Below are 13,905 nucleotides of genomic sequence, written 5' to 3' on the forward strand. Positions count from 1 at the left end.
ATCATCGCATGTCCTTTGAAGTCGTTTAAGCTGTTTTGTCCCCAGCTTCTCTTAATCTCGCTGTGAAGTGTTATATATTCATAAGCCTATAGTCAAGTCTCATTTACATACAGCTTTCCTTTGAGTTTGCGGAGTGGCGTTCCGGTGCTCTTCTTGATCACGACTCTCTGAAAACCCTGACGTGCGCTAACATGCCGGCAGTTACTCAGTGTCACTCTCGCAGTCGATCTGTTCGTTTTTCTCTCTGTGGTGGATTAACGTCTCTCCCTCTTCTTCATTCGCATGATTGCTCTCTGCAGTCCATAAGTGTTAATATTCATCACCTCACTTGCCTCGCTGTCATTAATGTTCTTCCTCTTTCTTGTCTGTTCTCACTGTCTCTGCCCGTTTAAGTTCAGCTCAGTTCAATTTAGCAAGGCTACAGAGTTTCATATGTATAGATGCTGATTTCTAAGGCTGCAATATATTCCAAATACAGTGGAGTCAAAATATTGATGAGATTTGAATGATAAAAATAGAATGATTTCATGTATCAAATTGTTAAGCCGAAGTATACTTCGGTTTTTACCATAGACTGTAAAAATATATGGACGTAGTGTCCATGACGTCACCCGTAGGCTTTTGAAGAGCATTTTTGAAGCCCAAAGTGGGCGGTGCCTGTCAACACCATCTTGGAAGCGCGTCACTCCCGGATAACCGAAAATGGGCAAAGAGGCGGGATTAGCTGAGGTGATGTGAAGGCTAACAGACAGCAGACAAACGGCTGGTAGTGACATCAGTGGAAATCCACCTGTCACTCATGTGGCTACGCTCTTAATTATGAAGAACTTTAAGGCTTAATAAAATTGAAACGGATGAGTTATTAAAAAAATTCACCCCCCTCACAGTTGTCATGAAGGGCAAAATTAGCTATAGACCAAAACCACTTTTTGTACCAGGCTGTAAACATATTTTTTTCTGCTGTAAAGTTATGCATATTAACATGGGGGGTATATGGGATTGACTCTCTTTTGGTGCCTGTCTCTAGTGGCCAGTCGATGAATTGCAGTTTAAGTCATTTCTGTGTTGGATTCAAGTGAGAGACCGGAAGGTTGCCACTTAGTTTTTATGCATATGCAAGGTTCCGCGTACATCCGTGTGATGCAGATTTCGTCACCAGAATAGTATGTGCAGGTCTCACGTGCTCATTGAATTTGTTCTGCACTAATCAGTTGTTCTGCAAGGCGGACCCGGCCCGTTGTTTCACAATAGAAAATGAAACTAAAGAGACAGAACAAGAACAAAATACCAGAGACTGCAACAAGAACAAACGCCTGCATTGACAAGCGCTTGTGTGAGGGGATTATGAGATACCCGCAACTGTAGTTTGAAGAGCACGAAGACATTTTTATGGGTCATAACTTGGACAAAGATTAAACTTTCTAGCGTGCATGTGTCGACTTCCTGTGTTCGTGCACTTTATCAAATGGAGTATAATTTGAAAGGCTACGCGTTCGACTGTACACATATGTACAGTCATAATCCCATGGGCGTCGGAACCATTGTATGTGGGTGGGACAAGACCCACCCACTTTTTAAAGTGGGGAGGACCCATTCACATTTTTTTTTTGCTTCCGACGCCCATGCATAAGCCTATAGTCAAGTCTCATTTACATACATCTTCCTTTTGAGTTTGCAAAGTGGCGTTTCAGTGCTCTTCTTGATCACGGCTCTCTGAAAACCCTGACGTGCGCTAACATGCAGATGTTCTGACGATTTGTGCGACCCGCTCAGATTGTGCTATCTCCCATTAAAACAGTAGGTAGTGCAATTCGATAGCGAAAAATGCTACCTATCAGATTATGCTACCGGCATCATATTCTCCTTCCCTAAACCTACCCTTAAACAATGCAAATATAGTGTTGGTAGCACAATCTGATAGGTAGCATTATTCATCAGAACACCTGTTACTCAGCGTATGTGTAAAAAAACAAAGTATACTTTGGGCTTTAGATCCAAATCAGTTAGAATTGTTTTTTTTGGGGAGGGGTTGGCCTCTGACTGTCTTGCATGCTCATAATAAGTTCAACAGATATACTGTTAAATATTCTGTCCTTATACTGATCCTTCCTTTTCACTACTTGATTCCTTCAGATTCCCACTTTTGCATAAACCTCTTAACCTTCAGAACCCTTTTCTTCTTCAACAGCATTCCTTCTAAAAAACACTTTTCATCCTAAAACACAATTTCTGTCTGGAACCTCTCTATCCACAACGTTTTTTCTTCTAAAACGACATTCCATCTTGAACTTCAGAACCACTTTTCCTGCTCCCTCTAGTACCGGTTTCTCCCTAGAATCCCTTTCCCTGAAGAACCCATTTTCTTTTCTTTCTTATTATTCTCTCCTTTTTATTTTAAGAATCCATAAAGCGTGAATGGTTTTCAAACACCTTTGTGAAAGAAATTTGACTTTGAAAAATCCATCCAGAAATAATCAAGAACTTGTAATGTCAAATTATGGCTTCTAAACACTTTTTCATCCATTCTCTCTCTTCCTCCTCCTGTCTTTCTCTCTCCAGCCTTGTGTGCAGTACTGGCCTGAACCAGGTCTTCAGCAGTATGGTCCTATGCAAGTGGAGTTTCTGTCCATGTCTGCAGATGAGGACATCATCACCCGCCTTTTCCGGGTCAAAAATGTGACGAGAGTGAGTTCCATCAATTATCATTCACTCTCTTCCATAAAAATGTCTCTCATATTTCCCCTGTACATCATAAGCTTAGCAGCCCCTTAATATACCCTTAAGTTATCAGCAAGGTAATCACTTAATCATCATTTTACTCACTTCAGAGAATTGCTTTAATTGAGCAATTATGCAAAATTACAGTATACAGAAGCATTTACAAATGAAGTTAACTGACTTTATTCTTTTGGGCCTCTAAAGGTACACATAAGGTAAAAAGTCATCCAGCTGTGCAACTGAGCCTCTTAAATTTCTTTTAAAAATACATCGATTCCAAGTAATTTCCTGGGAGAATTCTTTGCATTACCACCACAGGGATTTAATGATATTCTGCAATAATACATTTTTCATACCTTAGAACCGGTTGATCATTATGTTGTGCCATTTAACTGTCAGCTTAATTCCTTACGTTTAAAAAGTGTGGAAATTGAGATTTTTATGTAATCTCTGAAAAGCTTTAAAAGCATTTTGAGGCCTTTTATATTACTCTGTTGGCCATTATGCCATGTTACATTCATATCACGCTTTAATAGACTACGAGATAAAGTGGTATAATAAATAGTGTTTGTCAGTCCAATATATTTTGTCAGGCAAAGCTACAAGAGCAATTAAAGAACAGAGGAAAAGCTATTTCAAAATATCCATTTTCATACCATCAGCACATGACACTTCATATGGCGCCACTTTCGCAGGCAAGGACAGATGGTGAAATAAGTTTCCATAAGCCTGCAGATATGAAATATACATTAATGAGCGTGCCACAGAAGGTCATTTTTACCACTTTCAATTTGCCCCAGCTTGTCATTATTGTAAGGAGTAATTTTGTGCTGTTTTTCTCTCTGAATGTTTGATGGCAGTGCTCTTTGGCTAATAGACATCTGCAGTTTCCTCATTGCTCAATGTACTTTTGACAGATGTGACAGTGTTTTAATGCTTTGGCATGCTGCGTGTCTGCGGAACATTAGAAACTAAGGCGATTGAGTGGGGGAAAGGCATTTTCAGCACTACAGAGAGAATTATGGGGGTGTGTGGATGAGATGCTTGTGATTGTGGGTGCATGTGTTCAAATCTGACATCTCTATTACTCAGATTGTGTGGTAGAGAATGTTAGTGTATTCTGCTTCTGCTTTAACCCCTTGCCCGGCAGGGATCACTGGTGATCCCGGATTTTTGTTGTTCAAAATTCATTACTCGTCAAATCATCACACTCTTAGTTGATCTGGACAAACTCAGCATCATAAGGAAGGTTTAAGACTCCAGCTTCGATATTTGACCACTGTTTATGTGGTTTGCAGTGACATTAATTTCTTAATTTATGCCAGGAGTGCAAAATAATTAATCTGTAACGATCGTTATTTTTAATAGAAATTATCACTCACAAAACATTCATTCTCGTCTTCTCCGGTTTATTTGTGGTCAAATACACATAATAAACAGCATCCGCCAGGGTTATTAGTCCAATAGTGCGCATATTTGGAGAAAAATGATTAATTATCACATGTTAGTAAAATATTTTGGTCAAAGCCCTTTGAAACTGCATTGATTTGGACTTCAACAATTTGGTTACCGTTGAAGTCCATTGTGTGGAGAAAAATCCTGAAATGTTTTCCTCAAAAAACTTAATTTCTTTTCCACTGAAGAAAGAAAGACATGAACATCTTGGATGGCATTGGGGTGAGTAAATTATCAGGAAATTTTCATTTTGAGGTGAACTAATCCTTTAATGATTGATTAAAAGATATTGGAATATAGAGGTAGAGGAACATTTTCTAAACCTGTTAAAGAATGTTAAATTATCTGCTTTGGGAACCAAAAAGTAATGTTTCTAGAACATTCTGGGAAACTAAAATTGTTAAAATTGCCGGTTTGTTATTTAATTTTATTTATTTATTTATATTTTTTATTAAAAAAGACCACTTAGGTCTTAAATGTCAATGCAATTCCTATTTTGCTAATCAAATTGATCAATCAAATACGGTACGTGCAACAACCGATCCCATAATGCATCTAAAAGTCACCATATTCTAATTGAACACAAATGAGATTCAATGAGGGCGGTTATTGTTAGTTATTATCACTTGAATCGGCTTTAAAAGTTCTTTAATTCGGACATAGCTTAATAATACATCAATTTATCCTTTAATTTCTTCTGGCATATATGCATTTTCTATTAATTGTTTACAAATTGGAAGAAGATTTGGACAGAAAAATCATAATCTCAGACTTGTTAAAGATATGCGTGTCGCTCAGCTATGGTCAGTGCGCTCACTTTCTCCCAGCAACCCTTAGGGCAGTTTTGGGGTGTGCCTCAGGGCTCTATATTAATTCCACCTGTGTTTTAAGCCAAAGCAGGCATGTATCAGGGCCAGCCTTATAGCGTTTCTTCCCCACCCGAGTGAAACTCTTTCCCAGCAGACTCATTCATCACAACCTAAACACTGCTGACTTGGCACTGCTGGAGAACAGTCCTACGCTACTGTACACATCCATAAACAAGCCCAAATGCACAGCTGGCGATGCATTACTGATCGTGACCTTTCCTTTTCCCCCATCTCATCCATGCAAAGCTGCAGGAGGGTCAGCTGGTCGTCTGCCAGTTCCAGTTCCTGCGCTGGTCTGCGTATCGTGACGTGCCTGACTCCAAAAAGGCCTTCCTCAACCTGCTGGCTAGCGTACAGAAGTGGCAGAGGGAGTGTGGGGAAGGTCGTACGGTGGTCCACTGCCTGTGAGTAGTATGCCGGCATGTTCCACACAATCCCAACTCAACTAAACAATGTTTTTATTCATTTACAGCATCTTATAAAATAACGCCTGCTGAATTTCTGTTTGAACAATGGCTCTTAAGTGTTTTCAATACATTTGTTGTAGTCTTAGTTGAAGTTAAATTAGTTCAGTTTTGCCTAAAAAAATTAATTTAGCCAAACATCTACTTTTTATTTCTTCTGGTGGACAAGAATGGAATGGAAGTCAACTTTCATTGTGTCTGTTTTGGTTTGGATGTCTATATATTCAGTTAATGCCAATGAATACTATTCATAGTGTTAATGCAACAGAGCTTCCATTTTGCTAATTAAAATTGCATGCAATTTAATTAGGTTGCGATGTTGTTTTAATTAGCTAAACTGAACGAACAATTGCTCTTTTTGAGTGTATTCTATCATTACTTTGTGAGTGTATTGGTTTAACTGTTGTCTGGCATTCTGTCCATTGATTTCTGCAGAACAGTAATATACAAATGCAACTGTGTAAATTGTGATGTCATACGCTTTATGTACTGCTAATCAGATACAGACAAATGATATAATGAAAAACACAAACAAAAAACATCATATCAGCTTAATGATGTGATCCTGCTGTGTTCAGCTACATCTTTTACTTCCGCCATGTGTCTTCTGCAGCGTGTCATTGATTGATGTTTCCTCAAACCACTGATGCAAACAGATATTTTTTTTTTCTGCTTGTACAGTGAGATGTGTCTAGTCTAGCAGGTGCACTGGCACTCTCCATCAGTAATACAGGTAGTGGAAGGAAGATTCATGAGCCAGTGTTTCTCAAAAGACTTGCCCACTTGAGATTTTATTCTTTATAATTGAAGTATTGCTTTTCAATTCATGAGTATGAATGTAAAGTGAATTGGCTACCCAGCACAGGAAGCTGAATTCGACTAGGAATTGTAAGCGGAATTCACCGAATTCTAAAGGTTCAAAGATCTGGGGTCAGTAAGAATTAAAAAATAACAACAATAATACTTTTACTTAGCAAGGATGCATTAAAATGATCAAAACCGACAGTAAAGGCATTAATAATGTTACAAAAGATTTCTGTTTCATATAAATGCTGTTCTTTTGAACCTTCTATTCAGCAAAGTATCCTGAAAAAACTTCTTTTGCTTCCACAAAAATATTAAACATGAACTTTTTTCAACATTGATAAAAATATTAATTTGTTAAAGGGTTAGTTCACCCAAAAATGAAAATTCTGTCATCATTTACTCACCCTCATGTCGTTCCAAACCCAAGGCCGGGACACACCAAGCCGACGGTCGGCCATCGGGCAACGTCAGGCTGTTTTGAGTTTTGCCTACAGTAGTTTTTTCATCGAAAGTGATGAAAGCGAGCAAAGAGATCAAGACAGCACTGACAGAAGGCTGTTCTAATTTTGTCATCTTACCTGAGCATTCGAATGTACAAATATTTTCATAATAATGAGCCGACTTGAATGAAGAAAGTGATTGACATTGACGTTGTTTGTGGTTTGTATATCAGCAGTCCTAGTTTTGGTTTCCCTTTTTGAATGAAGAAAATAGACTATTCACATCTGCTGATATAGACAGATATTTACTTACACACACGCACAGAATGCATGTGCTAATTGGCAGTCGCCTTTAGTCCCTTTGGTGTGTTCAAGCGCAGCTTTTGGCTGAGACTCAGTCGACGAGAGGCAACAACACAGTCAGCTTTCATCGCTGCTAGTTCTTTGACGTCAGCTTGGTGTGTTCCTGGCTTAAGACTTTCGTTCATCTTCAGAACACAAATGCAGATTTTTTTTTTTAAATCTGAACGATTCCCGTCCCTCCACTCACAGCTACACAACTACCACTTTGACGCTTAAACAGATCAGAAAGAATTATCCATATGAACAGCGGTTTAGTCCAAATTTTCTGAAGAAACGCGATCGCTTTAACTTTGCTTTGTCATCACAGAAATAAAACACATTTTAAAATTTAGCAAAATAGAAAAGTTATTTTAAATTGCAATAATATTTCACAAAATTAGTTTTTATTGCATTTTTGATCAAATAAATGCAGCCTTGGTGAGCATAAGAAACATTTAAAAAATTTGACAGACCCCCAAATTTTGAATGGTAGTGTATACAGGGTGGGCCATTTATATGGATACACCGTAATAACATGGGAATGGTTGGTGATATTAAAGTCCTGTTTGTGGCACATTAGTATATGTCATGTTCACCACCCATCTTGAGGAGTTTGCCCCCTCACATATACTAATGTGCCACAAACAGGACTTTAATATCACCAACCATTCCCATGTTATTACGGTGTATCCATATAAATGGCCCACCCTGTACATAATATATAGTCTATGTATAATTAGATTTTATAAAAGGCAGTATCAAAAAATTAATTAACTAATCAATTAAATTTAGTTCAATTTGAATGATGCTATATAATATTTAGCTAAAATAGTTCAAAGAAATTATGAGCCAAAACAAATATAAGAGATCAAAAATGGAAAGATAAAAGCATCGTGATAACACTGAAGAGCAGAAAGTAAATGAACTAATCAAAGAGCACTCATACTGTTACGGAAATTAAGAGATAAAGGACTAAATATAAGAGAACATTTTGTGATAAAAAAAAAAATATATATATATATATATATATATATATATATATATATATATATATATATATTATTGACCTGGTCTGAACGTTTCACACAAGCTGTATTTGAACTCCCGATTGCCCACAGATAAATGGTCCAGGTTATTTCATAAGAGAACGTGGACTGTCCTTCAGGTCACGTTCTGGCCTTGCATATTGTTGAAGTGTCGTCTCCTCGCAGCGGCCCAAGTGATGGCCGTTGTGCCCTTGAACAGCACACTTAATCCTTGTCTTTGTAGTGTTATCTGCGTCTCCTGTGACAACTATCTCTGTTTGCCAGTGAGTCAGATAAGAGATAATTATATGCAAAATACCGAATTCCTGTATAACTTTGCAAACAAATCATGTGCAATATCCTGATTAAACAAAATTAAACACACAAAATGGTTCTGAAATAAAATGTTTTCTAATCAAGGACTTCACTCATTGCCAGCCTCGATGATCTTAGCCTAGGTGTTAACATTGTCGTTATCCTTTTAACCACACACTCCACTTCCACCACATCTTTGTCTCCGGGTCTCACTCTTGCCCACCGAGCCGTCTCATCTGGAACCCCAGGCACGAATTCCCTTCCCATCGCCGCCCAGAAGCACATCACTCAAAACTGTCACATAGTGTTACCAACCACAGGCAGAGAGAAGAGATTATGGAGATGAAATCAATTATGCTTTAATACAGAACAGTGCAGGCCTTTCTCCGCGCTAAATCCAGAACTGCCAAAGCACTGACTGCGATTGATTATCTCAGCGTTGCCTCATCTTTCAGCCGCTGTACACAGCAGAGGATCTTCAGAAAGCTCTTTGTATGCCTCTCATGCAGGCTGGTTTCATATTAACTGGATGTGTGAAATTTCTGTTGTAGACTGAATATCAGTACGCAGCACAAGCCAGATCTTTTTCTTCAATGTCTGTCTCTTCTTTACTCATGACAAACGGGGTTTTTTGTATTCCTAGGAACGGCGGTGGTCGCAGTGGAATGTACTGTTCCAGCAACATCCTGATGGAGATGATCCAATACCAGAACATGGTGGACGTCTTCTATGCTGTCAAGACTCTTCGTAACGCTAAGCCCAACATGGTGGAGACACTGGTAGGTACAAAAGTTCAGAAAGTCTTTGCCTTTCAAATAAATACCCAAATACCAAAAATCATTATCAGTTGATCAGGGCCTTTCTAGAAAGTTCATATAGGCCCAAGACTTTTTACTGGTGATCCCCCTTTTCCCTGATCCCCAGTTGAGTAGGCTTTCCTATAAGAGCAGGGGTTTTCAAATATGATGAGGAACACCCTAAATAAAAAACAAGGCAGCTTAATTTTCATGTATAAAAACGTATAATATGTAAAGAAATATTAAATGTGATATTAAAGTCAACAAAATCGTTATTGTTTCCTAAATTAAATTGGTTTGCTTTTGGGTATTGTCATTGTACTAAAGCATTTAAAAAAAATTATATATTTTTTTAATACAATAAAATAATATTATACATGATTTCTGAAATCAGAATGAAATATAAAATGTAAAAAAATGGAATAAATACTGTTAAATATATTTTATTAATACCTTAAGTGCAAATGTAATCTGACAGCTTACACCATTCTACCACACTACCATTTAAAAGTTTGAGTTATATATATATATATATATATATATATATATATATATATAATACTTTTATTCAGCATGAATGCATACAATAGATCAAAAGTGACAGGACAGAAAAGACATTTATAATGTTACAAAAGATTTTTATTTCAAATAAATGCAGTTCTTTTTAACTTTCTATTTCTCAAGCAACAATTATGCAAATTATAATAATATTCAGAAAGTTACTTTTTTTACTGTATTTTTAATCGGTTTCACTTTATTTTAATGGTCCCTTTAACACATTCTGTTGACTATAATGTTGCACCTACATGTCTACTAACTCTCATTAGAGTGTTAGTAGAGTATTAGTAGACTGGTAGGGTTAAGGTTAGAATAAGTTGACATTGACAAGTTACTTATAGTCAGTAGAATGTCTGTTGGCGGAGCATCACAATAAAGAGTTAACAGATATGAAGTCTTCTAATACTCCAACGAGAGTTAGTTGCAAAGTTACTTATAGTCAGCAACAGAATGTTTAAAAGGGCCCATCAAAATAAAGTATTACCTTTTGATCAAATTAATGCAGCCAAAAATTTGAACTGTTGTGTATACAAAAATATAGAAGTGAATTATTGTACTAATTCTGTCGTTTCTCTGTGCGTGTGGTGCAGGAGCAGTATCGTTTCTGTTATGAGCTGGTTCTGGAGTATTTGGACTGCTTGGAGGTCAGATAGCGGGTTTCCCCCCCCCCCCCTCAACCCCCCATGCTGACCTCACTGCATGGAGCAGGACCACCGGCAGGCTCACTCTACACTCCCTCATCCCCCTCTGCTTCCCGTCTCTCTGTCATCTTACCCAGATCAAAAAGCAGAAGGAAGAAAACGGGACAAAAAAAAAAAAGAGGAGTTCTCTGCCGGTTCTCTTTTTTTATCCCAAACATCTAAATATGTTACATCCCTTTCTGTCATGGCTGTTTTTTCGGTTTAGGATTTTTTCAGCACATTTTCCTCAAAGCTGTGAGCGATTCCAGAGCCTGGCTTGGTGCGGTGCGGTTGGTTTACCTCTGCTCGCAGAGATAGTGGGCTGTTTCTAAAAACAGCGGCTTTATTTTCCACCTGCCTGTTTCTCTGGCTGGCTGGACTGAAGAGCAGAAATAAACATCACTTGGAGAAGATCTCTTCATGTGCAGTGCAGTGGAGATGAGAGTCGGGCGTCTGTACCGGGGCTCTTAAAAAGGAGTCGGGCACCTTGCCATGCCCCTAAAAAAGCGCCAAAATGACAAAACACACATGCATGCACAAACGCTGACATCCACACACACACACAGATTCAACCAGCAGACAGCTTTCCATCAACTGCCTATCAAGACGTCGATGCCTCGTCAACGCAAAGGACTCACTTTTCACCACCGTTTTCCGCGTCTCCGAGGCTTGGTTCTCGTGTCATCGGAGGCGGGGTTTATTACTATACATGGTGCCATATGTCTCAAGAGGAGATTGACAGGAGGGTCAGGCGGCCATGTTGCCCAGCTGTGGCTTTCCTATCTTGTTATAGCTGTTGTCTTTTTTCCTCTCACTTGTATATATACTTACCGTCTGCTGGAAATCCCTGACGTCTTAAGGTGTAAGTCTCAAGTGCTAACAGTGGCCCTGTGTGCTTAAAGCAAAGGAAGTACATTAACAAGGGGCAGACGTGATGGCATTCTAAAGCTTGCGGTGGATTACACCCTGACCTTTATCCTCTCATTCAATGGTTTTGAGAGAGTGCAGTTAATAGTCTTTTTACAACTGTGCTGCGAAACAGGGAACGGAGGCGAAACTGTGTCAGAAGTGAGGAGAAAGGGACCAAAAAGAACACCGGCAATCTTCTTCTATTCACTTGTAACTATTTATCGGACTGACTCGTGTTCTTTGAGTGGATTTTGTTTAACAATTGTGCAGCTTTGAGTGTACAGCTGAATCCTGGGCTCGAGATTCTTCAAAGCATCCCTTTAAGTTACACATTCACGGTCCATCCTGTTTTATTTGCTGTTTTCCTATAATAGCTGGACACATGATGGTTGATCGTTTGACCACCGAGTGTGCATTCCATGAATACAGTACTGTAGTGTCTCATGAAGGTTTTTCAACCATCAGTGGTACAAGTTAGCTCACTTCAGACATCTTTTATTCCACTCTTATTGAACAAGAAGTTATTTTATGATATATATTTTTTTATTATTTTAAGCAACGATTTTATTTCATTTTGACATTTCATTGTTATTGCTACATTGTAAAATCATACAAATCTGGCTTTTAAACTTGATTTGATGTTTGGTAACAGGGTTACATAAAATTGCTCATATAAAATTGTGACTTTTCGAAGATGAAGATCAACATTTTCTAAAGCCGAAGAACCTTCTTTCACTGTCTATTGGTTGAAAAGGTTTGTTTTTTAAGAGCTTCAGGCTGTATTTTGCACCTTATTCGTGGAAGGTGCCAGACAGTTTAGCGCAGGCAATTAGAACTGACAGCCAAGAGTTCAGTGATTAAACTACCACATTTCAATGGTGATAAATACAGTTTGCTATTTTTAACTGCGAGCACCAAGTATAAATGCTGAGAGTATCCACATCAGTATTACACTTACATCTCTCAAATTGTTATGACCCCAACTGTGAATTGCAGTTTCAGCAAGATGCCAAGTTAGCAAACCACAGGCGTTTTCCCAATAATTACATTGCTCTGCTTAAAGCATCTCAGATGCCAGGCTGCCCCGGTCCACACTGAGTGACACAAGATTCCTGATTATATTAACAAGCTAGGTAAAGGGAAGTCTGCCATTATTTACTAATCCTCAAGCCAAAATGATTTACTAGTTCCAAACCTATATTTCTTTATTTCGTACGTGAAACAACATTTCGGTGAATTTAAAATTGTATGGGTACGGGACGACATCATGATAGATTTTTCATTTTGGGGTAAACTGTTCCTCTAAGGGAGCCAGAGAAAATATTCTTGACTTTCTTCACCGAACCCCCCCTGTGGACTTTCATGGAAAGTGCCTGGTGGAAAGTGTGTGTACATATAGATGTATATTTGTGTTCTGTGAATAGTATGTGAATAAAGTTTGTTTGGCCAGATTTAACAATTTAAAAGTAACAGAAAGAGTTGAATGTACTGTTCTGTATAAGACTATTTCCTGATATGTCGCCAAAAGATATGACACATGCTCAGTCAGCTGAGGATGATCTCTAAAAGCCATTCCAAAGTCGCCCCTTCAGAAGGCCCATTCAGTCACTTTAAACCCCTCCAATGATTTTTCTTTTTACCATGCGCATTCCAAAGACATTAGCCAACTTCTACTGGTAGTCACCTATGCTAACACCGCATAACTATCCCTAGTGTCTCACTATGAGAGAGGAAGGACTTTAGCCACTCTTGACAAATGTTGAGCCAGGTCCTTGTTTTTTGTGCGTTTAGTTTGTTTATTTGTTTCCTTCCAAGTGTTCCTGTATGATAATGAATGAATTGAAAAAGAACTGTGTTTTTGACCATGTGTTTGTGGGACAGGAAGAGGACACGGAGGCATATATCTCATGGGGAACTGAGGGGTTGGGGTGGGACGGGGTGTTCAAACAACAATAAAATGTTCTAAGACTGTAAATGTCTTATTGGAGCATTCATTTATTCAACCTCTTGTGTGTTTGTGTAGCTTTAAAGGCAACACTAAATACATTTGTTTACATTAGTAAATACATTGGGTGTCATGAAATAATGAACAATGTTTTTTCTGTTTGTACATTTTTAACATTTCAAGATGTATACATTAGTTAATGTATTTTGAATGAAGATGAATTAATGAACAATCTCATCTTTATTAACTAATCTAGATCAATCAATGAAATAAATATGTTCATTATTAGTTTATACCTAATGCATTAACTATTGTTAACCAATTAAAATACTTTATTTAGGTTTTTTCAAACATTTTAAATTGAGTACATATTGTGTAAAATAAGTTCTTATTTGATTTAAACATGTCTGAACATTTGATGTCATTCAATTTTGATTCTGATTGGTCAATCACAGCATTCATCAGTCAGATATAAATACTCATTTTTGACCATGGAAACAATACAAAGTTCTGTCATGAAACTCCTATGGAAGTAAAATAATGTCAAATGTTTTTGAAATAAAAAGCCTGTTGAATTGCAC

At 37.9% G+C, this 13,905-nt stretch overlaps 1 protein-coding gene across 8 annotated transcripts in view; it reads left to right on the top strand.

Moving 5' to 3' along the window:
* The window catches only part of ptprub (protein tyrosine phosphatase receptor type Ub), a 214,193-nt gene extending 200,288 nt beyond the window's left edge, over nucleotides 1–13,905 (top strand). For 6 of the 8 annotated variants that reach the window (XM_081389782.1, XM_081389785.1, XM_081389783.1 and 3 more), the window contains 4 exons: nucleotides 2,560–2,685; nucleotides 5,289–5,446; nucleotides 9,079–9,214; nucleotides 10,381–13,905. In XM_081389782.1, the coding sequence (XP_081245908.1) occupies nucleotides 2,560–2,685; nucleotides 5,289–5,446; nucleotides 9,079–9,214; nucleotides 10,381–10,443 (483 nt within the window). In that variant the 3' untranslated portion in view covers nucleotides 10,444–13,905. The remainder of the gene's footprint in view (nucleotides 1–2,559; nucleotides 2,686–5,288; nucleotides 5,447–9,078; nucleotides 9,215–10,380) is intronic. The other 2 variants (XM_081389784.1, XM_081389789.1) reach the window with 1 other exon arrangement.

Source organism: Scardinius erythrophthalmus, assembly GCF_964197995.2.
Source record: "Scardinius erythrophthalmus genome assembly, chromosome: 16".
NCBI lineage: Eukaryota > Metazoa > Chordata > Actinopteri > Cypriniformes > Leuciscidae > Scardinius > Scardinius erythrophthalmus.